At 34.0% G+C, this 26,774-nt stretch overlaps 1 protein-coding gene across 3 annotated transcripts in view; it reads left to right on the top strand.

Annotated features, from left to right (window-relative positions):
• Window positions 1-6,315: 6,315 nt before the first annotated feature.
• The window catches only part of LOC129235254 (upstream stimulatory factor 2-like), a 59,265-nt gene continuing 38,806 nt past the window's right edge, over window positions 6,316-26,774 (top strand). For all 3 annotated transcript variants that reach the window (XM_054868966.1, XM_054868964.1, XM_054868965.1), the window contains exons 1-2: window positions 6,316-6,481; window positions 25,311-25,370. In XM_054868966.1, the coding sequence (XP_054724941.1) occupies window positions 6,450-6,481; window positions 25,311-25,370 (92 nt within the window). In that variant the 5' untranslated portion in view covers window positions 6,316-6,449. The remainder of the gene's footprint in view (window positions 6,482-25,310; window positions 25,371-26,774) is intronic.

The following is a 26,774-nucleotide window of genomic DNA, read 5'->3' as shown; positions in this document are numbered from 1 at the left end:
AAGTGGACGTTTTCAAGTTCTGAGTAATAAAGCGCGTTTAAAGATAAGGTCCTAAGTAGGCATTCATTGAAAGGTCTTTCTAAATCATGCTGTATAACAGAACCTGCCAGAGCTACTACTATCTCTTGCCCCTAGACAGAACAGAGGCTCGCCAACATTTGTACTGGTTTGCTCCAAATTTTCTATTTTGACACTCACATCGCTTTGCTTCTCACTGCTTAAAATGTAATTTGTTTTTGAAACGGAAATGAACTTTTGTGTGTTACCATACCGAAGGCGAATCACTTGGTCACCACAGGCGGCTAGTTTAATATACAGGGTGTTCTGTTTTAACCTGCAAGTCCTCTATTTTCGCAACGTTAGTCCTAGATGCATATTTCCAATTGCAAAAATGTTCAAAATCAGATGCAGGGTTAAGATATTAAAGTTTTGAAGCAAAAATAAAAATGAGTCAAAAATTACAAAATTCAGGGCTCTCAAACGGTCCGCTTTTCCCACCAAAGTCCGTTTTTTAGGGTTAAGTCCGCTTTAGACCGCTTTTTAACATTTTGGTCCGATTAGTCCGCTTTTATATTGTTTTTACTAAAAATCAGATTTAAAAAGCTTTCCATTTTTTTTAAAAGATACTGTACACCCAAACACGCGGCTGCGGCACCGGCACCTTAACCTGACTTTCCCGTATTATTTCACTTCAGATTGACGTCATTAATCCTCCTTCAACCGCTGCAGCATGGAAATCCATAAAAAAAGCGAGGTTTGGGGACGGATTTATGACGTCGAGTCGAAGCAGGGTGCTACCGATATTTCTCGGAATTTCAGCCTCACGTTTGCAATAACGAATGAACATTCCGATCTCGAATCTCGATAACTTGAATATTCCTTTATCTCAAAGTTTTCATTGGATCACAAGCAGGGCCGTCGCCAGGTACATTCGTTTGGGGGGGGGGGTGTTGAAACTGATTTTGCCGACTGACTCCTAACATTTTGCCGACCCGACAGATACATGCGTACACACATTATATATACATACATGTATATATATATATATATATATATATATATATATATTCAGGGTCTCTGACACATACATATTGCAGTCTGGAACATGCAATTGCAGACAAGCTTCAGTGTTACTAAGGGGATGCATTAATTTCGATTAAAGTCAAGATAGACTGCTGTCCTCCGGAAAATTTCCGAAATTGGCATACTAAAAACATGATTTTAGGCTTTGGTTTATATAAGAAGCAAGAGGACCGTGGATTCATTCTCACCTTTTTCGCTGGAGTCAATATGCTTTTTTGTAAAAAAGGTGGTTTTCGGGAGTTCTTACATAGAAACTTCTAAAAACAAAGATTTTATGCCATCTTTATTGACGCGAAGGAAAGGGATAGGGGATTCGGGGGCCCTCCCTCGAAAGTTTTTCGAAATTAAAGTTTTAAAAACACAGTTTTAGGCTATTTTAAGGATACTTTTGGGGAAAGGGTAGGCAGTGACGGATCTACATTTCTTTCCAAGGCGGGGCAAATATCGAAACCTGCCGCCCCTATCCACCTTTCAAATTTTAAAATTGAGTTTCAACGAAAAAAACATAAAAATAGTGTGATTTTGCCGCCTCCTAGAAGTCGCCGCCCTTGGCAACCCCCATCTCCTCCTATCTTTAAATCTGGCAGTGGCAGATTAGCTAGAGAAAACGACAATTAGGAATTACAAGGAATTTCGGAGAAGACATTCTGAGGAAATTCGAAAAAAAAGAAAACGTATTTTATCCATATAAAATTTACGAAATGGGAAGATTGGGCACCGGGAACTTTGAGCGCCGAGCATTTTTGGCGCCGGGAACTTTGAGCGCCGAGCACTTTGGGCGCCGAGCACTTTGTGCGCCGGGAACTTTGGGCGCCGAGCACTTTGGGCGCCGAGCATATTGTGCCCAGTATTCCCGGGGCCTAAAATGCTCGGCGCCTAATGTTTCCAGCGTCCAAAATGCTCGGTGCCAATGTTCCCGGCGGCGAATTTTGAAACGCTCTCAATGCTTACGTTACGGTAGCTACCGGTTAGTTAACCACGTGACAGCTAATGATCACGTGCTCCAATCAATTGCTTAGAACGGTAACCGGTTGATTATAGAATGCTGCGGTTAGTAACCGGTCGACCGGTGAGGTTTGTCGAACGCAAGGAATGCTTGCGTTCGCCGAGCTCAACTGGTAGCTACCGGTTAATCGATCACGTGACATCTAATCATCATGCAGCGGTTAGCAACCGGTTACTCAGTGGTCGACCGGTTAGGATCGCCGAACAAAACCAATTACAGTACATTGGCGAAATGAGAAATAAAAACGAGCGCGTTCTATTAAACAGCATGGTGACCTGGATACATTAAAGCAACCCCGAGTAAAATGTAAACAGATCCGCCCCTTTAAATTGTGAGGTGGAAATTGCAATGCGAAATATTTGCTGTTTAAAGTTTTAGTTCGTTTTAATTTCACGATTTACTGTTTTTTGTGTTATGAAATATTTCCGTTTTCGTAGGGTTTCTTCTGAACCTTAATTTACGTCTGTATTGTTGTTATGTTTGGAACCCTTTCCCCCAACTACCAATCACTTCTGAAGTGCTCCAAATTCAGAGTTAATTACAATACAATATGAATAGCAACTCCTTCTTCAAGTTTTCCGGATTTTTCGCATGCCATGAATGTAAGGGAAAAAAAACGGAAACGAACAAGTTCAAAGGGTGCAAGAATGCACTAGCCAAGGGCACTCACTTTGGCTCCCCTCCCCCCTCTAACTTAACTATCACAGGTGCTATGAATTCAAAGTCAATTATACAATATTTGCTGTAAACTTCTTTGATAGGGAACATTTTAATATAATTAAGATTTTGGTGCAATCTGCAAATTGTTATCAATTATCAGTTCATTCAGGCAAAATTAACAAGGCCAAAAAAAAAATTTTTTTAGAGCTCTGAATATATTATTATCATTAGCATACAAATGAACTCACACCTATTAGACTATAATGATTTAGTACAGTTAAGGAGTGACACAAGCTCGGAGCATAAAACAATCGAAATGGAAAAGCTTACAGTTCCTGGGGCCAATGACTACTGATTGCGAGTAGTTGGTGGTAGTCAAACGTGTCATTTTAATTTTTTCTAGGAAATGGGGGGGGGGGGGGGGGGAGTGTGCAAAGGCTGACACTGGTCGCTCAAATTCTCACGAGCCCCACAGAGCATAGGAGCAGTGACTCAACATCTTCCCACCCATCCTTTCCCCTTTTTATTTTTATAAAACTAAAAACTGAGACAGATGAAGGTGAAATTAAATTAAATGAAAAGGATTATATTCTTTCCTGAGATAAAATGTATTTCTTATATCATTAAATGGTAGTATTTTTTACAGATTTTCTCACGACATTTTTATTGTTAAAAAACTTTATGAAATAATCAAAATCTTCAACATATTGTTCAGAGAAAACCAATAAATTAAAACATCAACAGCATAAGAGAAGCGCACTCAGATTGTATTTCAGTTACTATTCTCAAGAATATAAAAAAAAATCAACAGTCAAAGAAACTCATTTTGAAACAGCATGTATTATCTACCATGTTAAAATCTGTTCTGCGTCTCTTTCAATGTGAGTTTATTGCGAATGTTTACAGCAAGCAGAATTTTCCAAACATAACAACAATACAGACGTAAATTAAGATTCAGAAGAAACCCTACGAAAACGGAAATATTTCACAACACAAAAAACAGTAAATCGTGAAATTAAAACGAAAAAAACTTTAAACAGCAATACTTCGCATTGCAATTTCTACTTCACAATTTAAAGGGGGCGGCTCTGTTTACATTTTACTCGACTCGACGTTAAATCCCGGTCATCACAAATTTGCCATTTCATCTGCGTTTGCGCACGGACTTAGGCTTTTTGGGCTTTCTGTTTTAAGATTTCGTGTTGCTTGTTTATATTTAGGTTGTGCTAGAGTCCCAACAAATTAATGAATGCGATTAGAGTATTTTCGCAGCGATTTCAGGCTACATTATATGAAACTACGGATATGAATAACTGATAATTTTTATAAAGAAAAGAGAAAAATGACACTTCAGTATTTATTGGTTTGGAAATATTTATTCAACGTAAACGTAAAACACGTTTTGTACTTCAAAAATGATCGGAACATTACAAATATCCGTCTTTTGCAGATATTTTACGTTAAGCGTAAACAGCTTAGTATTATACATTTGTATTAGGTTGAGGGTTCCGCTTTGTATTGGAAGTGATGCTGCAGATCGAGTACGCTCTTCTGAGGTTAAAAATTTGGCCCTGAAAAGGGCCTTTGTTTGATAGAAAAATCAGGCTCCGAATCCATTAATAATTAAGACGCAAAACTCAATCTTTACCGAGGCGTAAAAACTAAATCAAAGACAGCTTTGTAATTTCTAATTTTTATCTGTACTTATCTCATATTAACAAATTTAAATGTTTTTCATTAGTTTGAGCAAGAGTTTCGAAATCAGCAAAGTCTGCGCGCAAGCGCAGTTGAAATGGCAAATTTGTGATAACTGGGATTTAACGTCGAGTTTTTACTCGGGGTTGCTATAATGTATCCAGGTTACCATGCTGTTTAATAGAACGCGCTCGTTTTTATTTCTCATTTCGCCAATGTACTGTAATTGGTTTTGTTCGGCGATCCTAACCGGTCGACCACTGAGTAACCAGTTGCTAACCGCTGCGTTCTATCATCAACCGGTTACCGTATTAATATGAAGCACGTGATGATTAGATGTCACGTGATCGATTAACCGGTAGCTACCTGTTGAGCTCGGCGAACGCAAGCATTCCTTGCGTTCGACGAACCTCACCGGTCGACCGGTTCGATTCGATTCGATTCAGAGTCACAACTGACTTCAACTGCATTTATTTCGAGGGCTGCATACTAAGTGCCTTGCCTCCATTATTTTTATATACCGATAGATGGCAGCACTATCACCGGATCGAGCAGTTAATGAGAATTTAGAACTAGTCCAAGAGCTAATAGCTACCTGGTGCTAGCACCCCCCAGAGGTATCGTTTCACTTGGAGGACATTGAGACCACGAGCATATTTAACGTCGCCCAGTCCCCTTTAATGACGACGGTGGGTCTTCGACCAGCAAGGATCGAACCCGAGGCCCTCCGGCCCCGAGTCCAATGCCTTATCGATCAGGCTACCACGGCCCCGGTCGACCGGTTACTAACCCCAGCGTTCTATGATCAACCGGTTACCATTCTAAGCAGCTGATTGGAGCACGTGATCATTAGCTGTCACGTGGTTAACTAACCGGTAGCTACCGTAACGTAAGCATTGAGAGCGTTTCAAAATTCGCCGCCGGGAACATTGGGCGCCGAGCATCTTAGGCCCCGGGAATACTTGGTACAATATGCTCGGCGCCCAAAGTTCCCGGCACCCAAAGTGCTCGGCGCCCCCAAAGTTCCCAGCGCTCAAAATGCTCGGCGCCCAAAGTTCCCGGCACCCAATCTGCGGCGCCCAATCTTCCTAGACCGTGTGCAAGTAACCGGTGATCAACCGAAAGCGTTCAATGAAGCATTGGTTTGTCAACGACCGGTTAGTAACCGCTGACTTCATTGTAGTCACGTAATCAACCAACCGGTAGCTACCGGTCGTGCTCGTCGAACGTAAGCAGTGACAAAAGGAAGATAGTAGACTATTATAAATCAAAGTTAACTTTAGAAATGGAAAAATATATGAAATATTTGTAAATAGTAAAGAGCAAAATAATGGCTGTGTAACAAATACCAACTAAAGAAATCAATGAATAAAGAAACATATCCTCACAAACCAAACATAAAATATGAAAACAAGGCAAGATTATCACTAAAACCAAATAGAAAAGTAATGATTCATTGCTAGTTTAATATCGTAGCAGAATCAGAGCAGAACATAGTAACAGACAAGCTGGTTTCGTTTATAGCGCTATCTATAGTTATTTTCCTTTCCCAGCTGTCGTTACCAGCGCCACCTCTTGACTGACGAGATACGGTTTAGTTGACCTATTTCTCCGCCTTACACTGTGGCGCTTTTGCTTAAATGTTTCTCTATGATAAGGAATAATATCTTCCTTCATAGTCAACTTCACGAAATGAATTCGTAAAAAAAAAATCAAAGAGTTCCTACAGGTTCGTTAAGCATTATGTATTATTGTGTATGAAATGTAATGTTACGTCTCAAGATGTTTTATTCTTGTTCGTTGCTAATCTCACTGCGTATTTTGAGGATGCTCACTTGTAAACTTAAAAAAGCGCATGAACATTAAAAACGCATCAATATCGAACGAAGTACTAAAGCGCCATATTGTCACATGTTCATGTTCGCGACTCACATGACCTGTTGTTTGGCCCCGTGATCAGACCACATTACTTCCTGGCAAATTCAAAATATTTACCACCGTCCACATGGATATTCTTGATGAAGAATTAGATAACAGGTAAAAATGAATAAAATCACCGCTAAAAAAGTGTGCTTGTAAACTACTTGACGCCTTATTAGACCGTGTGCCAAGCCTATCCAAAATTTCACTTAGCTTGATTGCACTCTTAAGCAGGAAGTTGTGGTTGCTATGGCCTGAATGATATTCTTGAGAAAAAATTACTGCATAAATTTATTCTATTTTCTCCACTTAAAGATTAACTTAGAAACATTTTTCTGTTATATTTCGCTCTGAATTTAGTAGAATCTGTCTACTTCTGTTGAAGAAGTTACGCCTTAAAACTAGGTTTGTTTTTCTATTTTATGTAAAATATATTTGTGTATGTTGGTAGTGTAATTTTTGTGTTTCGTTGCTTCTTTTTGCACTAAAATTTATTTGAGTTTATCAACAATTGCATAACAGTGGGACGTTCTTGAATTCAATATTTAAAAATGTTTAAATTGAATACCAAAATTCCACAGTCGTGTATAACATAATCAAGCGCTGTTTCGTTTTCCTCGTTTTGGATTTTCTGCCCATAGTTGAATCGTATTAGTCCATTAGAAAAATGAGTTTCAATTCAAATCTTTGTTTTTTTTTTTTTTTTTTTTTTTTTTGCAACTATCCTCTGCACTAACTAGTGGAGGGATAAATGAAAGAGGTTATGTGACATAATATGCTACGATTTTATGTATTACTTCCATATTGGAAGTGTGACATTGAATGTTACTTGTTACTTCCATGGTACTATTTATGAAGCATATTCAAAATTTTACCAAAAGTCACATAAAGCTCTTCTACTCGCCTCTTCAGTGTAACATATTCTGCATGATCTTCTCAACATGTAAACAAATGTCACATTACCCTGTTCTTTTACTGCCCTCATCACAAAATGTACACAAATGTCACATAACCCTGTTTTCTCACTCTCCCATCACAAAATGTAAACAAATACCCCTTTTTTCCCTTTAATACATAACCCCTTTTTTCACTTCTCTCCTCAGTTATATTGTTAGGAAATTGCATGTTCTGTTAGTGATAATTTATTTTCTGACAGTTTCATTCTGTGGTTTCCAAACGTTTTATACCTGTGACCCAATTTTATGTGTGGCAATCTCCCCCTTCAACTTCCATAACAATTAATTTTATAAATGTTATTCTGGTGTTTCAATGTAATTGATAACTCAAAAATAATACCATGTTTAATATAAAGTAGTTTTATGCACTACACCAAAATAATTACGACAATTAGCAAACTATACAAACTTAAAGGAAAATACATTTTTAAAGTATAAAATATAAGGAAAACAATGATGGGTGGGGTTTGTTTTTAAGTCCAAATCTTCTCAAACTATATGTTACTAGCATTCCCGTACCCGGCATTGCTCGGGTAATGGAATTAGCAGGGAATAACAGTGCTTGGTGCACTTAGTTTCCAAAATCCCCAGTAATAACTACTTATTACCTAAAAATTTTTCAATTTTGGGAGGATCTCGGGGCCCCTGGACTCCTTATATATATGACCTTGTCCTTAACCGATCTTTAACTGTTATTAACGATCCTTTTCAAGTATTGATTATCTTTTCAAACACAGGCCATCCATATTTTATTGTTATACCTATGTTTAAGTAAGAACTTCTTTGTATACAACATTTTTAGTTTTTTTTTCTGGTGCTAAATTATTAAGCTGCTTAGTGAACTGACTTTAGTGCAAGCTACATAAATTTGGCCGTGTTTGAAAAAAAAGTCTTCTCTTAAATTGATTCCTGCTACTTTAAATGTCTGTCCTTGTGACTTATTAACGGTTATTGCAAAGCAAACTTTTACAGGAAACTGCACTCTTCTAAATTCAAAAGGATAGTCCGCCTGTGATGATGTGCTTAAAAACTTCGTTTCTAGTTTTGAAGAAAAGAAAGCAAAAGACAGAAACATTATTATTTGACTTGAGAAAAGCCTCGAAGAATCACGTGAGAAACAAAAACAATATCAAATTTAAAATTCTCTATCGACCAAAAGTTGAAATAAAGTACTGAATAATGATTTGAATGCAGTAAAGCCTCTAAAAATAAGGGATTTAAATTTCAATGACAGGTTTTAATTTCACAGATATTAAGGGGTTTTAATTATTTTCTCCCGAACTAATTGATATTTCGAAAAAATCCTTTCTTAATGGATACTTTCGTAATCATGTGAACATGCCTGCTAAATTTCAAGTCTGAGGCTTCAGCGGTATTGGCTGGGCGTTGATTTGATTTGTATATATTAAGATTAAAAAGACATTTCTGTTCTGAGTTCGAGTTCTGAAACTCAAGTTTTCAAACTTAAATGCAGTAAAACCTGTAAAGTTGACTACCCTTGTAAGTTGACATCCTGTCTAAGTTGACCGCTGTTTTCGGGCACAGAATTAGATCTATGCCATATAATTCAATCTCTATGAGTTGACCTCTAAAGTAGTGCACCGCAAGTGGTCAACTTACGCAGGTTTCACTCTACCATAATGATAACATTTTTCTGATTCTTATTTACAGCAATGTTTTTTGTTGAAAAATTTTAGTAAGAATGGTGTACCTCCCTTAAGAGGCCGCATCAGACAGATTCTCGGTTTTCGAATCCCTATGTTAACCTACGGAGCAGAATGTCTTCTCATTCTTACGATAGCTCATCGGGAAATTGAGATTTTCAAACTTTTCTTTTTTTGATTTAATCTGTGATTACTATAGAGTGCTTCTATTTTTGCGGTTTTTCAATAAAATAATTCAAAATTTTTTTATACAAACTTGAAGTTGAACTTTGAGAAAAGGTGAATTTTTGACGAACCAGGAGGAATATTCGGATTTTTAAAAAAATAGAAGCATAGCGTATAATCTCAGCTTTCTAAAGATGTTAAAATATTTTCGATAGCTTTAATAGAACAACAGTAATCAAATAAATGGTGAGCCTATTCCAATTCACAAACTAAAAATTTCCATCCCCCTTTACGAAGGTACGAGATTCGCCTCTACTCAAGTGATTTATGGCCTTTTCGGGGAAACGGTCAGCACTCCACTTGTGGGCGTGTTTCTTCTCCACCTGCTGTCTACTGATCGACTGTCCTAAATAGCTGTCTGGAAAGCGGTTTTTTCTTCGCTTGAGAATTGCGAGGAAAAAACCTGGTAAAAATGACGCTCTTAAATAATTTTAATTTTGCTTAATTTTTAATAAATAATTGTGTTTTTTTTTTGTAAAATTGTGTATATAAACACAAAATTTAAGCTTTAAAAGTATTTAAATCATGATTTAAATGCAGTTGCAATGCTTTGAGGGGGGGGGGGAGATTTAGAGTTTACGTGCTTCTCTCAAAGGAATAAAATTGAACTCAACCATTAAATAATTTTTAATTAATTTCGTCACGATGTAACTATATATATATTTTTAATTATTATATCATATAAAAAGGAAAGAATATTTGAATATACCTAGAAGAAAATTTAAACTTACCCTTATCATTTTTGTTTGCTTTTCGAGTGTTATTGGAATTTAAGGACTGTGCGAAAAGAGATATGTAACTCAATGTTTTTAAACCCAAGGGTATATATTATCGCGATTTGTCTATTACTTCTTTTTTCATTGAATTAGTAAATAACATAAAAAAATGCATATGTATGTGCTTCATGGGTGCAAGACCTTCCGTCTCAGGACGGATTTCCGTCTTGGACAAAATTTCCGAGACGGAGGTCGAGACGGAAAGAAATTCGATTACTTTCTTTCAGTTTTTACTTAAAAAAGAAAAATTGAGTGTTTGACTTAACATGCATAAATGAAAATTATGTGCGCTCTTAAAATGTATTAGAGTTGAATCTGAATCACCGATTGAGAGTGATTGCTGATGCGATGAAATGTTTACGCCACAGCAAAGGGCATCCACATACTAGGTTACACGGGAACTATCAGGGATTTTGAAGGTTTTAATGAAAATGGGAATTTTAGAAAGAATTGCTGGGGGGGGGGGGATTTCAAGCTGGTTTGAAACACCGATGAGTAACCATTCCTGAATTTTTGAAAAAAACTTAATAACTAAATTCCAATGTCATTCAATCTAACACTTGCTAGAATAGAAATATGGGAGGGGGGGGAGAGAGAGAAAGTAAACGAGAAAATAACGGCAGCACGAGTTTGCGAAAAAACGGTGCTCTTGCAATATTTCTCATAATTTTAACATTTAGAGAGAGGTAGCTTAACAGCCTCGAAGTTCTGCGTTTTTCCATCTTATGCTGCGAATGTAGGTAGAAATAAAACGGATGCTAGGAAAGGTATGTAATTTCATTTCATGGCAAATACATAAAACTTTCCAAACTTTCAAAATTCAAACTTCTAAGATTGCAGATAAAACGTAATAAACTGGGGTTATAATAAGCGAGCTTGGGCCACAGGGGACATTTTTTTGCGATTGTTTTCCGAAGTGTTTCCTGAAATAAAATTATTAAACTCATACTTCATACTGTAATAAAAAATATTTTTGATTATTTTTGAATCTCTTATGGCAGTGGTGCCAAACCGTTTTCTACTTGAGACCGCACCTCACATTAAAATTTTTCTCGCGGTTCAGAACATAACTAAAATTTGAAAATGTTCCACATTTTTTTAAATAGCATGTAAAAATGAGGAAAAAAGAATCAGAAACCAATTCTGAATATTTAGCTCAATTTTTGATGTTCTCATTAAACCTGCTTTTCGATTTGTTGAGTTTAAAGAAGACCACAGGCCACACGTATCAACTTCACAGATTGTATGTGCCCCTCGAGCCGCAGGTTGGGTGCCACTGTTCTTACGGTATAACTTTTACACTGTTCCGATTCATTAGTATTCTTTTCGTGAAACATTTAGCGTAAACAAAAAATCTGAAAAGAAAACCTGAAATTTATTCAAAACTCTTGCTCTTAAAAACATAGATAAATCAACTACTACACACAAATTCGAAAAGAGAAAAAAAGGACATTGAAAAAAAAAAGGGTAAGTAATGATTCAAGACTGCAATCTTTGATTAAAAAACTTCAGAAACAAATTTGATTTTTTTTTCGAACACTTTGCTAATTCTAAAATTTACCCTATGAATTAAAACAGTATGTTTCAAGTCCGAAAAATACGTTCCCTGATAATTCGCATCGAGAGGTGGCGTGGGGGGGGGGGGGGGAGTTAAGGATTCATCCCCATAGAGCTTGACAAATATGGAAATTAATGCAGAAAACTTTTCATAATCATCATTCTTTTTCCGTTACTTTTATTTAGATTCACGTTTCTACAAATGAATTTATAATTTATCATACCAGTGTGTTTAATTAAATCAGGATAAATTTAATTGATTATTAAATTTACTGACTTCTGGTTAGAAAGTTAATGATGGTGTCGCAGCGGCCAAAATGAAGTTCTTAAACGTAATTTTCATAATCGACTTTTAAAATGTGAAGCAAAGGCTGAAATAGATCAAATGAAATAAATGAAATGAAATGAAGGAGAGGGAGGCTCAGCAGAGCCAAGCACTGCGACCAGAGGTCTATTGTACTAAACCCCAAACAAAAATCTTAAATAGGACCAGTAGCCGTAGCAAAGATTAGCAGGCATTTAATGGGAATATAATAGATTTCCCAAGGATCAAGTAAGTGGCGGCCAAGGTGTTCAAACCTATAGGCAGAAAAGGTATCACAATCACACAGAATATGTGCAACAGTTTCCTCATGAAAGTGACAGCCTCTACAAATTGGGTCATCAGACACGCCCATAATAGTAAGATGCCGCTTCAAGGTACAGTGACCAGTAAGGAGGCCGATAGCTCTTCTGACGCTGTTGCTATTCAGACTTAAAAGCTCCTTTGCCCTAATACTAGGGCAACCTCTATTAAGTTCTTTCGCCTGCCGCTGTCCATCAAGGTTGCGCCAGTTATTATACTGTTTTTTTACCAAAAATATGAAAAACAGCAGTTCTAATAAGATTTTTCGAAATCCCAATTGCTGGCTCAGGGGCAACAAAAGGGATATTGGAACCATTCCGAGCAAGATAGTCGGCCTTTTCATTTCCTTGCACTCCAGGTACCCAGCAAAGGGTAACCTTGTTCAGCTTTGCAAGATTGCAGAGCAAATTCTAGCACTCCCAAACGATGTGGGATGTCATAACAACCTTCTTAAGTGCATTTAAGGCAGCCTGACTATCAGAGCATATATGAACACAACAGTCTCTATAGCCACGACTCAGGCAAATACCACAACACACCAGGATAGCATAAATTTCAGCCTGAAAAACAGAAGTAAACTTGCCCAGAGGACAGGAATATTCAATACCATCACCGGGACAAAATGCCCCAGCCCCAGTCCTTTCATTCATCTTAGAACCATTGGTGTACCAGAGAGTGCAATCTTTACCATGAGATAAGGTAACATCCCTCCAGTCACTCCTAGAAGGAAAGATAACCTGTTATGGCTTATCAAAAGCATACTCGCCAAGCATGTAGTCACTTGGCAGGAATAGATCAAATGCTACAGAATATAGATTGCAAAAGATTAAAATAATACTGGAATAAAACTGTTTTCAAAAGTAACAGCTTTGCTTTTATTCGAAAATATCATTTCAAGTCAAAGTAGTTTCTTTAAAATTGGGAGGGGGTGGGGGGCCCTGTTTTGGCACATTCCTCAAATTTTGAATAATTGTTTCATTTTGGTGAGTTCAGCCAGATCGCAGGAATTTCGCGCCCATTTGCCTGGTGCTGGACGGTAATGATGCTGTAATATTTGATGAACAAGAGCGGCAAATTCGAATCGCAACGTAATTCATAATTTGTTTTATCAATCCTGCGAATGCTTTTGATTTGCAGATTGATAATGCTGCATTTCGAAGGAAAGCGAAATGTTAATGATCCTACTGCATATCCTTCTTGTGCATAAAAAGCAGCATGTGAAAGCATTTTAATAAATCAAATTAAAAAAAAAAAATAACGAATATAAAATTAACAAAATTTCGAGTTTCAGTGCATAAGGAAAGGAAAGTTAGGCACAAAACACCGATTGTGTAGAAGATTTCGGTCGAAACTAAAATGCGCTAAAAGAGTCAATGCAAAAATTGTATGTGGTCAACCAATACTACACACTGACCCTCTACCCCTGCAAATAAATTTTGAGCGTTGACAGCATAGAGGGGAAGACGTCCCCCAAAACCTGTCAGCCGCTCCACGTAGAGGGGGAAGAAAAACGCTTCAGCTTTCTCTCTCTCTCTTCCGAAAGCTAGAAAATTTCTGTCTGATGAGTCCTCTTAAATCCCGGTAGCAGAAACTGCGAGACGTGCGTCGCAGATTTTTCAGCGGCTTGCAGATAATTTTACCCAAAAAAACAAGAAAAAAAAATTAATAAATAAAAGAAAAAAATAAATACAACTTGGCAAAAAGATCGTTCAGAGTTCGTTTTTTCACCGGAAAAGCGATAAATGCTTCAGCATTTCAGCTAGAAACATAGTCGCCATATTTGGTCATTCATAAGATCAAAGTAGATAAGATGCTTAAGTGCCTACATTTTCCAAAACAAAGGAGAATTGGATGTTTCATTTAACTGCAAACTAATAAAAATGACTTAAAATGTGCAGCAATTTTTTTTCTTTGGATTTTTTTTAAATAGTTTTCTTGAGAAATGAAAAGTTTTATATTAAAAATTTAACCTTATCCTCATTGCTTTGGACGCAAAAGCGCTAAAAACGTTTAAACTTAAGTGTAGTTTCATGAGGGTTTTTATTTTTAAATTATTTTTAGCAACAAGTTTAGAAATTAAGATCTTAGTTTCTGGCGTAGTCGCTTGTTTGGTCATTCCCAAGATGTTGGTACGCAAGACTCTTTAAGTGCCTACTTTTTCATAAATAGAATTGGATGTTTATTGTAATTCATGCTGTTGAAAATTGTACAAAATGTGCCATTTTGTTTGGATAATTCTTAATTATTGTCTTGAAAATTGCAAAACTTGATCTTGACAATATTATCCTATATTCATTGTTTTAGAGGCATATGTGCTAAAAACTGACTATTTCAAGGATTCTGAATCTCTCTCTATTACTACTTTACAAATTAAAAAATCTATTTATAATCATTGAATTTTTCGCATAGATGCCATGTTTGGTCATTCGCAAGATGGGAATATAGGAGACTATTACTTGCCTAAGTTCCCAAAAAAAGAATTGGATCAAGTTTTGATCAGTTTACTTCAGTACAAACTATTGAAGGTAACATAAAATGTACAATAAACCAGGTTTTTTTTTTAAATTTTTTTCATGAGAAATGAATTATTATCTGCACAATTGTATTTGATCCTCATTGCTTTGGAAGCTCTGCTATAAACTAAAACATTCATCTAAAATGCAGTTTCCTGCCAATTTCTCATTCACTAATTTATTTATTCATTTTTTGTAAAACAAAAATCAAAAACCTATTTTAACTTGAATTTTCCACATTCAAATAAATATGAATTGAATAAAAGTAGTGACCCCCCCCCCCTTTTTATACTTTAAAACTCGGCGACGGTGGGGGCTACCAAGTTTTTCGTGCCTAGTGGCCACTGGCCAGTTGGAACATATCTGAAACTTGACCTTTCAAGGGACTTGTGTATTTTATGAAAACAAAATTAATAATAATGCTGCAGATTATTTTCAACTTCCCAAAATAGTGTCGCAGACTGGATAGAAAGTTTCTGCTACTGGGCCTGAAATAATCTTGGTCTCCCTGGAGAGGTGTGTCCTTCAGATTGGAAACCAGTAATTTAATTGTATTTGTCAAAACAACAGTCACTCTTTACGGAATGAAACCTTATTTGCGCTTCCAAAGAGTCTTGAGAAGAGATACTATCCAGTGAAATCCTGTCATAACTTATAGCTGTTATTTCTCACTGCTATATTCACCGTCTATTTTAAATGCTAAATATCAGTTGAAAGTCTTAGTTAAAATAATTATTCTGGGAAAAGCAATTATTACTTTATTCAACATTCTAAAATTTCCAATGAACTCAAGTTAAGATCGGCGTTGAATATGACAGTTAGAATTATGCTTCATTTCATGCAATATACACTTAAGAATCTTTATTTATCAATGCTGGGGAATATTTTAGATTTTTCATTACAAACAGAAGTTTTTCTGCATTATTCGGTGATAGTCGGTTTCTGTTTTCTGTATAAATTCTTTGCGGCAAGCGATCTCATCTAAATCTGAAGAAAGCAATCCTAGTCTCAGTATATATGAGCAAAAAGTCTGAACTCAAACTATCACATCATTAGTTTCAGTTCAGATCTAAATAGCCCTATACTATAATTGAAAATCATGAAGCAAAACTATGATGTCATCAGTTTTAGTTTAGATCTAATCCAAAACTTAATTGGTCTGTGTTTTGCTAAGTCTAAATGCAAAGCAAAAGTAATAGAAAAAATGACAAGACTAGAAATTAAAACTGAAAAAAAAAAAAAAAAGCTCTCTCCGTTTTTTCTTTATTTATATTTTTAGTTCATACAGAGATTATTTGAAGTCTGAGAATTCGAATTTCACTTGCCCGATCTCCACCCTCCCTTCTCCTTCCTCTAAAATGTGTCATGCTTTCAATAAAATGAATTGTACGTTTGTTCTGAGATTATTATTATTATTTTTTTTTTGTGGATGGTTTTTTTTCCAGGTAGATTTCAACTCATTTTTACGGAAGTGGAATAATTTAAAAAAGGGGGAGAAAACTTTTATGGATAACTAAAAATGGAAAAAATACAAACGCAACACAAAATTTTGGATATAAATGAATGCAATGAAAGGATTTTAGCATGTGTAAAAATATACAAGCAAATATAATTTCGAAAATAGTTCGTTTGTACAACTGCTCGCACTGTGTGCAGGCATCGACTACGTCATCGGTCACCACATATTGATTTCTTGATGGTTCTTCATCCTTTTAGTATCACTGAAAACGGAAGTTTCCACACCGTACTACTCTAAACGTCGCTTTGTTTTAGTGCAACTATTCCGCATTTTTTATTAGTTTCTTTCATTCTTCATTTTAATGTTCATGAGATATAATGGCACCAAAGCGTGCATTATTAAATTATTAATACACTGTAACTATATTATTGTTTTATTTACATGTCTCTCTCCCATTGACCATTAATTTTGTACATCGTAACAGAGTTTTCTGTTGAATAATACAGCTTTTTTTATGCAAGAAACGGTAATATATAGTTATGAAATGGTTCAAAATAGTGTGAGAGGTGTTTACAAATGCCTAAAATTTTTTAGTGTGTTTCTAAAGATCCGAATCCATACATTTTTCTACTACGCTAAATTTCAACTTACGCGAGAGGAGTAGTGGAATGCATTTCTCCCGCAAGTCAGAACTTGACTATATTTTAATTTTCAACACGGCCGCTTCTCCAACTTCAAGCTCTTTGATATGAACCATTTCAAGGTCGACTTTTCACCTCAGCGTGTTAAAGCAGAGAGTGAGAGAGGGAGGGAGAAATTATTGGTAACATAACGTCAGCAGATTCGCGAAGGAGAGGGGGGACGACGTGGGGGAATGCCAGAAGCTAGGTTTGAAGAGGAATGGTCGTTTTTGAAGCAGCAATTAAAAGAGAAAGCATCATTGAAAAGTTTATGAAACAGTGAAATCTTTAACTCGAATTTTTGCAAAAGTAAATTCAAAATTAAATCCTCATTTTGTACCTCATAACCCCACATCAACCCCTCTCACATTTTTACCGGATATCCTGCAAAAAACTGTCGGATATCCGGATCGGGAGTGGCTTGTCAGATCGGATACCTTATAGTTCCGGGTAGTTAAAAAATCAGCCGGATACTGGATAGTTACTGAATATCCGGTGCATTCCTAGTTTTGAAGCATTTCTTCTTTTTCTCAAATCCAAACAAAAGAGTTATAATACCTAAGAAGTGTGTGCAGGTGTCATTTTGACACCTTTGAGAATTAATGAAAATGCATTTTTATTGATGCTGAAACAGAGCAAAAACTGAAAAATGTCTCTTCAAACATATCATAGCAAGAACTTGAAGCATTCATAACGTTTTTGTACTTTAAAGGGAGCATTAACCACTATTTTCTGAAATGCAGCTGAAGCAGCGCTGGTTTTTTAAGGGTGTTTCTTTTAACCCCCTTGCAGTTGGACAGTCCCAGAACTACATGTTAAATGGACGAGATATCTCGTCATAAACTGCAAGGTGGTTAAACTTTTTTTAATACTTCATTATATGTGCTTAAAATCTCTGCATCCTTTAACTAAAGCATATTTATAAGGAATATGTTCATTTTTAGCTAATTTTTATAACTTAATGTAGGACATAATGCAGATTTCTTCTCAGGGGGTCGATATAACCCCCGCCAAAACTCTAAGTATACGACAATCCTTGAATTTTATTTCCCCTACATAGCTTGAATCCATTACATCAAAATTCCCATAATGACAACTTGGCGGTCCCTTGAAATTGGTTTTAACGGAATTTCACTGTAGTTAATAAGTAGTAGAACTTGCCGCCAGCTTTAATACCCATTTTACCTCACGGGCTACCCATTTTAACCTGTGTGGGGTAAAATGGGTATACATAGTCATAAACACTCCTCCCAAAAATTAATTTGTATCAACTTATGTGGGAAAATCATTTAATTCTACACTCAACATATGTAGTGTATACATAAAAAAAAATAGAAACGAAATATTTTGACAAAAATACTCGAGTGAAAATCAAAAGTAGGCTATTTTACCCCACCTGACCCTACTCTATGTGTTACATGTGCTACTGAAAAAATAGTCTGAGTATTTTCTAGGGTTGAAATTTTATTAAAAGTGGTCTTAATTTTAAGTTTTTAACTCATAGTTATAGTAGAATATTTGTTTTAATGTTTTTTCATAGTTTTTTCAAGAAAAAATTAATGATTAAGAAAAATATGGCTTTTGAATTCATCTTTATAACTATGCATTTTTTTAGTGCTGCCTGTGTTTTACCAAATATGGTCAAGATTTGGTATAAAAAAAGTTTTTTATCACAAAATTGATGCTGAAATTGAAAACAGTAGATATTTTTTAATCTAAAAAAAAAGAGATTTGTTTTCAATTTATGTGAAAAAAATATTTCAGTGTGTCAGGACCACTTTTCGTGGAATCGCCTCAATGTGAAGACTTAAAATTATTATTTCTCTCATTATTTATGTCTAATATTTAGTTTTACATTTTTGTCAATTTTAATGAAGTCAATTTAGCATTAGCTGTTTTACTCATTTTACTTCTGTTGGCTACTTTTACAGCTATTGATTCAGAAATAAAAAATATACATTGGTGCACAGTTATTAAATATTTTCTTTTTTTCTGACTAACGTTCAATATTTAATTACGCACATTTAATATGATTTAAAAGTGTTACATTGCTAAGAATAAAAATCAATACAAAATTAAAAAGAAATATATTACTTTGCTGCACTAATACACTAAAAAATTATAGTGCATAACTTTCTGGTTAGTTTTAATAATAAATGAACAACATTACTATCATTAATATAATTTTTATATTGAAAATACCATAGTTGAAAAAATAAATATCGAAAATAAGAAAATATCATGATATTTTCAAAATAAATATCGGATATATATATCAACTGATAAAAATCTGCAAACCCTGGATATTTTGACACAAAAAGATGCTTAAATGAGAAGAATCTATTTCTGTATTTATTATTACCAGGGTTCGTTGATTTAAATCAGCTTGATTTAAATAAATTGATTTTTTTTTAAACAAAATCACCTTCAAAGGAATGAGGATACATCTTGATAGCCGTCGTAGCTATAGGAGCTGTCCTCACTGCACACTGCAAATACATTGAGCTCTATCCAACTATATCTTTGACTGCCCTGCCATTTTGGCGAAGGTCTTCAGAATCCATCCTGCTCCCCTCAACTCCTCTATTCCTTGGAGGTTATTGATGTGACAGTGGCTCTTTTTGATACTTTTGAACCAATTTGATTTCTACCACACTATTCCACTGGACAAGACAACAACAACCAAATCATTAATTAAAACCAGTTGATTTCATTTTTATAAATTAATCTTGCATTTTTATAATATGTTGCTCTAAATTTAACTATACTGTGTTGTACAATCTTAACATCAAGAGGCGAAATTACATACTCCCCTCTTTCTGTGCATGTAACAGATTTTCACTCTTTAAATTTTACTTTTACTCAAAAATTACAGTTCAGAACAAAATAAAAATTTGCAGTTTTTCTTATTCACCATGGTGATATAGTTAACCGTTTACCCGCCAATGTTCCAAAAATGGAACATCATATTTAAGTGAAAATTTTCCCAAGAAATAACGTTAAAATAAACAAGTTTTTTTTAACACAGTTTAGTCTTATTTCAAAGTATTTTTTGATTTCCTGCTTGATTGTTTATATGTTTTCAATTATTTATTGCGATTTTTCAAAGATGAGTGTTTTTTTAGCTTTTTGCAACTTTTTCTTATAAAATTTACCAAAAATTGGCTTTTTGAGAAAATGTGATGATATTTATTATAGTTGTGAAAAATACTTCAATGTATGATTTTAAAATGCTTGTAGAAATGTACAATGAAATTTCCGAAAGGTTTACCCCTTCAAAATAGCATGTTCCAATTTTGGAACATTGGCGCTTTTAGGGAGTCAAATTTCCAAGAAGTAAATCGTTCGACTTGCAAGGGGAAATTTCATTTTTCGTAATATATGTTTCTTTTTTTTTCTCTCATTTTGAATGTACTCTTATGTAGATGTTGGTAAAACCAAGTAAGTTTATATTTTGAAAGGATATGACGTTTCGTTAGCAAAGAAAATAATAACAGTCTTCTGTTTGACGGACTATATGGCTCCGAATCCACACCTGCTCGGACAGCTGCATTGTCACGTGATAATAAAAAATAACATTAGTGAGCGTTTTATTTTTCATATTTTAAATGCAGTTCAATAATTCGCTAGCTTTGTTTTCAAGCGAAACGAAATTCTGTTTGACGTATACCAACTGTTCATAAATGTTAAAAAATGTCTATTAGATTTCTTACTGTAGAACAAGCTGTGGCTTATTTAGAGACATTGTCAGATGTAGATATATGCCAATTACCCCCTGATGAACTAGGCAATATCACTGAGGAAGAATAGATGTTGACAGAGATGAAATCCTACAATTTTTTGGTTTGTTGCTATTGAGTGGGTACCATTCTGTTCCTTCTGAAGATATGTATTGGAGCAGTGCAGAAGATACATCTGTGCCAATTGTACCAACAGTTAAGCCTCAAAATCGTTTTCGAAAAATAAAAAACAACTTTCATTTGATGGACAACCATGAACTAAGAAAAGTTTTCCCTATTTACGAAGAATTGTGTAAAAACCCTCAACAATTTGGTGTATTTCATGAAAAATTGAGCATATATGAATCTATGGTTCCCTACTACGGTCGGCATTCATGTAAAATGTTTATTAGATGAAAACCAATAAGATTCGGCTTCAAAATTTGGATGCTGTGCTCTTCAAGTGGATACCCATATTCCATGGAGATTTATTCAGGCAAAAAAGAAGGATCCCCTGATGTGCAATTAGGATCCAGAGTTGTAAATGATCTATTATCAGTTTTGACTGACACATGAGCATGAAGTATACTTTGATAACTTTTTTACATCATATGACTTAATTTCTCAGCTATCAAAAAAAAGTGTACGAGCAACAGGAACAATTCGCGAAAACCGAACTGGCCATTGTCCACTGAAATCCAAAAAAACCCTTTCTAAAGAAGATTGAGGAAATTTTGACTATTGATCTGATGGATCAGTGTACATGTGCAGCTGGAATGATAATGCAGTGGTTACAGTAGCATCTAATTGTTATACACATGAGCCACTTGCATCTGTAAAATGTTACTCAAATGCGCAGAAATGCAAGATAGATGTGCCACAACCTCATCTTATCAAGAGATACAATGAAGGAATGGGGGGTGTGGACGTCTTGGATAAACTTTTGGGAGCTACAGACCTCATTTGAGGAGTAAAAAATGGTGGTGGAATCTTTTTAGTAATGCTCTGAATATTTCAGTTGTAGCTAGTTGGTTACTTCATTGTGAGTTACACGAAGTGAAGATGAAGCATTTAGAGTTCCGAAGAGAAATAACAACTGTCCTCCTAAGAAGAAAAGTACGAGTAGAAAGTCATCCAGGGCCTTGTTGTCCTTTACATAATCGATCAAGAATGTCTGACAGACATTATATTGTATCTGCATCCCAAGGACGTTGCGCGGTGTGCAAAAAAATACGACTAAGAAATGTTTCCATTGCGAGAAACGACTTCATCAGCAATGCTTCCTTTCATATCATGGGCATTAGATATTTCTGTATTGGATTTTCTGAATTCTGATATGTACATAAATGCAATTTAAAATATTACTTTTCTGCAATAAAGTATGCTAAGATAAAAACCGCATTCAAAACCTCTTAGTTTAAAAAAATTCTCTGAAAAAAAAAACTTCATGCAAAGCGCCAATGTTCCAAAAATGGAACATACTGAAAAACATAGTAAAAATTTTTTTTCTAGAAATTTTATTTTATTTCTGTATTTACTAGACATAAATAGACATAATTTCAAAAAATTACTCAAATTTGATCATCCGTCAATAGTTCGGCGGTTAAACGGTTAAGAAAAGTAATTGTTCAACATATTGTTTTACACTAAAAGCGCACATGATGATGGAAACCTTATTTTTAACCAGGCAAAAAACAAAATCACATCTTAAGAAACCTTTATAATATATTTATTAATCTTAAAAGCAAGGTTGGGTTTTGGTCTGTCTAAAACTGGTTTAGGACAGGACAGGTGGTTGGCGTCTAAAACTGTCCAAAAGTGTATGAAACTGTCGAAAACTATGCTAAAGCTAAAGGGGTGTAATCTAATCAATTTGTATTTACTACAATATTTAATGCATAACTATAAATATTAATGAGAATTAATTACATAATGAGTATTTGATAATACTTTTCTCCAAAATGTTCATTTAAAAAATATTTTATTTAAAATTAGAGACGTACCGAGTACTCGGCCTACTCGGCCAATTTGCCGAGTACTCGGTACTCGGCCAAATTCTGATCAAATACTCGGCCAATACCGAGTAGTTGCAAAAAATTGAATATTGTCCAAGACAGATACTAAAATTTATAAAAAAAAGAGCAAGCATTATATTCTGCAATCATTTACGGTTAAAATTTATAAGTCAAATTTAAATTTTGAGAATAATGAAGTTTGTGGAATAAATCTTTATTTTAATGTCCCCAAAGTTGATAAAACTTATTTATTAAAAATTATGCCAAAAAGGTATGTATAGAAAATATGGAATTTTTATATTAAAAATTGATTTTTGCTACAAACAAAAATTAGTTATAAAAAATATAAATTACCTTTGCTTAAAAAATAAAAGGAAATAAAACAACGTTAAAAGCACACTGCAGGAACACTGCAGACACGTATTTTGGCATTACAAGGAATTTCTTTTTCAATGCACAAAATGGGAGCTTGAGGATTTAAAGGCATCCGACAAAAGTCGGATTTTTTTGTCGTATGTCTTTACATTCTTTAGCTCACATGTTATGCACTGAAAAAGATGTTCCTTGTAACGGGGGGTCAGAAACACGTGTCTGCAGTGTTCCTGCACATTTGTTTTATCTGCTTTTAAAAATTATTTATGTTTGGCGGACTAGAACTATAATTCGTGAAATACACCGGGCGGTGTATTTCACGTATTTCTGCTTTAGCCCTGGCTAATGGGTGGTAATTTACTGAATAGAACTATAATTGATTGGTATACAGTGAAACCCCTCCTAACGGGCACCCCTCTTATGCGGACAGTTTTTAATTCTCCAGTTCCAATGCAAATAACATTATTAAACCCCTGTCCTGCGGACACCTCTCTATTGTGGACAAAAAAAATTTGTCCTGTTAGTGTCTGCATTAGAGGGATTTCACTGTAATTTGTTTTAATTCCTTTTATTTATTTATTTTGAATTTTAAAAATAATTTTTTTGTAAAATTTTTGACACAAACAAAATTGTTTATATAATGCATAGTTAAATTTCAGCAGGAATTTAGTTTTAAAAACTATTATATGGACAAGGAGGTTTATACTACTATTCCAATAAGTTCAAAATTCATCACATGTGTGTCAGTGGTTCTTCTTAAAACATAATTGGTACTTGGTAACTAGGCCGAGTACTCGGTAACTCGGTTCTCGGCCGAGTAGTGAAAGGCCGAGTACTCGGTACTCGGCTACTCGGTACGTCTCTATTTAAAATAAAATGCCAATAACTCTAGCACACATAAAACTCAACCTTTTGTAACAGTTGGTAGAGCCATGAAAGTAATTCACATTGCTACCAAGACAACTAATTTCAGTTCCATTTATAACTCAAAGGAATGTTATGAAATGTACAATGTTTTTTAAAAAGCTTCATTTTTTAATGGTTTTTGCAAATAAATTTTGCGTGATATTTTAATGAAATTTTTTTTTTAAATCATAGATTAAAGAACAAGAAATTAATGATTAAATACAACTTATATTTTAAAACTTGTGCTATATTTTTTTAGTTCATATTTTTAATATAATACATTTTGTAACTACAAAAAATTGTCATTAATTACATTTAAGTCAATTATTGCACCGTATTTTGAACATTTTCTTTCGACACATGCATAAATGTCGAAAAAATTGGTTTATGGAAACAGAAAAGAGAAAAAAATCATGCATAAAAATTTGAAATATTTAATGAAGAATTTAATTTCTACGTAACTAGATTAAAATCTTGTATATATAATCTATATATATATATTTATACTTGAATGTTCACATTAAATAAATATATTAAATACTCAATAAAAAAACATAATTTTGACACATTTTGTTGTTTTTATATTTTCTCACACAATATGGTTTTTCAAAAAATAGTTTTGGACACAAAGGTTTTGAACCGGATGGTAAAAACTTTACCAACCCTGCTTTCATTCGCACACAAACATAAGTAAATTTGGTTACCATTATGGAAAAAAAATAATAGTAATAATAATAAATAAATAAATAAAATAAACTCATGCATACAAATTTAAATTTAAATCAAGAATTCAACTTCTGTAACTAAATTAAAATCAGCGTTATAAATAAGTTGTATGTTCACATTGAATAAATGTTCAATATAAAACTTTACTTTGATGTATTTTATTCTGTTTTTGATGTTTTCTCACAAAATACAATTTCTCTAAAAATATAGTTTTGGGCAGTTTTGGACACAAGGGTTTTGGACAGGACGGTAAAAACCAGGGTTTTTACCGTGGTTTTTACCATAGTGTCCAAAACCTTGCAAACCCTACTTAAAAGCTTATTGAATAGTTAGAAAACTTATTCTAAATTTAAAAGTAAGTTATTATGGGTTCATCTATTGTATGAAATATATTATATTTACCAATGTAAAGTAATTAATTTTGTTAACATTTTTGAGGATTTTTAATGAAATATCGGATTTTAAATTTAAAAAATTCCAATTTAAATAAAAAAAATCCAAATTTTTATTTTTTAAATCATGGTTATTATAAAATTCTGTATTTTTAATTTGAAACTTTCAATTTTAGTTAAAAGTGGATGAAATATTTTGTCAGAGACTTTTTTCCAAAATTTTCCAGAATGGAAAAAAAATGGGACATCTAGCTGATTTATAATTCTGCTTAATGAATAGAATTGGCCAGTTTCAGCAGATTAAAAATATCATTCTTGATAAAATGGAGGTAAAATATACAATGTTACTTTTGTTTTTCAGGGCATCAAGGAGCATAAAGGCAGAAAAAAACTATTTGCAAGAAGTTTATGTAGATTCCAAGTAAGGTTCTTTCAATATCATGCATTACAGATTAAATTAAAATTATTTAGGGTCAGGTGGGGTAAAATGGGTAGTCAAAATATATAGTTTTAAAAACAAATTATTTTAAAATAAATTTGCCTTTTTTTGAGTGGGACATTATACTTGGCTGTTCTGAATTCTATTTCGCAAAATATATTTTTTCAATACATTAGTTTTTAGTGAGAGGTATCACTTTAAATTGAAGTAGATAAATTCAAACTATATGTTGTCTGCTTAAACTTCTATCTCCAGCTCCTGATTTTTGAGAAATTCTTTTTACTGTGTCATAATATCTTTAGTTGGACATTTTTGTTGCTGCTTCAACTTACAGGGAAGAAAAAAAAATTTTTTTTTCTATTTTTAATCTCATATTTTGAAAATGGTGTTAAATGAGTATATGGTTAGGTTTATCATTCCAGCAAGTTGTTTTAAAAGATGCAGCATATTTTCCTTTAAATGAATATTAATTCATTTGTGGTTAATTTAAAATGATTGAAACATAAAAGTATGCAATGCCATGACTTTATAAAATAAACTTCGCTCCTCATAATAAATAATAAGAAGCCAGCTGTATACTTATTCTAGAGTTTGTGTGCATTTGCGCACAAAATAACAATTTCCTCAGAATATGCTGGGCCCAGCCTGTTGCTGGTCGTCACATTTGTATTTGATGCTACCAATTTCTCTAATGTACCTATAAATTCTCAGAACGCATCCTCCTTTCAATCCGAAAAATATATATCACAAAGCACGATTTCGTCACCATATAAAGATTTGAAAAGTGCAATACTGTCTGCAATTTCAACAAGAGCTTCAGATTTGACAACTACATGCATGAGTTATTTAAAACAACTTGTGTATGCTGGCAAATACAGGAAGTATTGATGAAGATGTTTTAGAAAGGCTAAGAGTTGAAAGTAAAAAAAATAATGTAAAAAACAAGAAAATAAAAAATAGTGAAAAAAGAAAGTTTCCATTCATAGGAAGTATCTGGAACAGAAACTGCTAAAAATGCTTATGAAGCAAAGTTTAACCACAGGTGCCTGGATATAAATATTATACTTATAGGAAACAAGCAAGAAAGGATTTATTGGCAAATATATGGCTGTTGAGGGAAATATTATGAGATGGAATATTTTTAAAAAATCCAAGATTGAGGATTTTTTTTCCTGATGTAGACAACATTTATTTCATGGAAAAACATCAAATAATAAAAATATTTAATGAGCCACAATTTAACAATAGAGGCCATTACTTTTTTTAAAGAATGACAAGTATGGATATAATGCATTGAAAGAAACCTTATTAATATTTTGTCAAATTTACTGCTTGCACTATTTTTTTTTTAAATTAAATAGTTAAATTTTGTTAATTGACTCTTAA

The sequence above is a fragment of the Uloborus diversus genome, chromosome 2 (assembly GCF_026930045.1).
Source record: "Uloborus diversus isolate 005 chromosome 2, Udiv.v.3.1, whole genome shotgun sequence".
In the NCBI taxonomy this organism is placed as follows: domain Eukaryota; kingdom Metazoa; phylum Arthropoda; class Arachnida; order Araneae; family Uloboridae; genus Uloborus; species Uloborus diversus.
The sequence above is the reverse complement of the archived record's forward strand: the minus strand, read 5'-3'. Positions and strand labels throughout refer to the sequence as shown.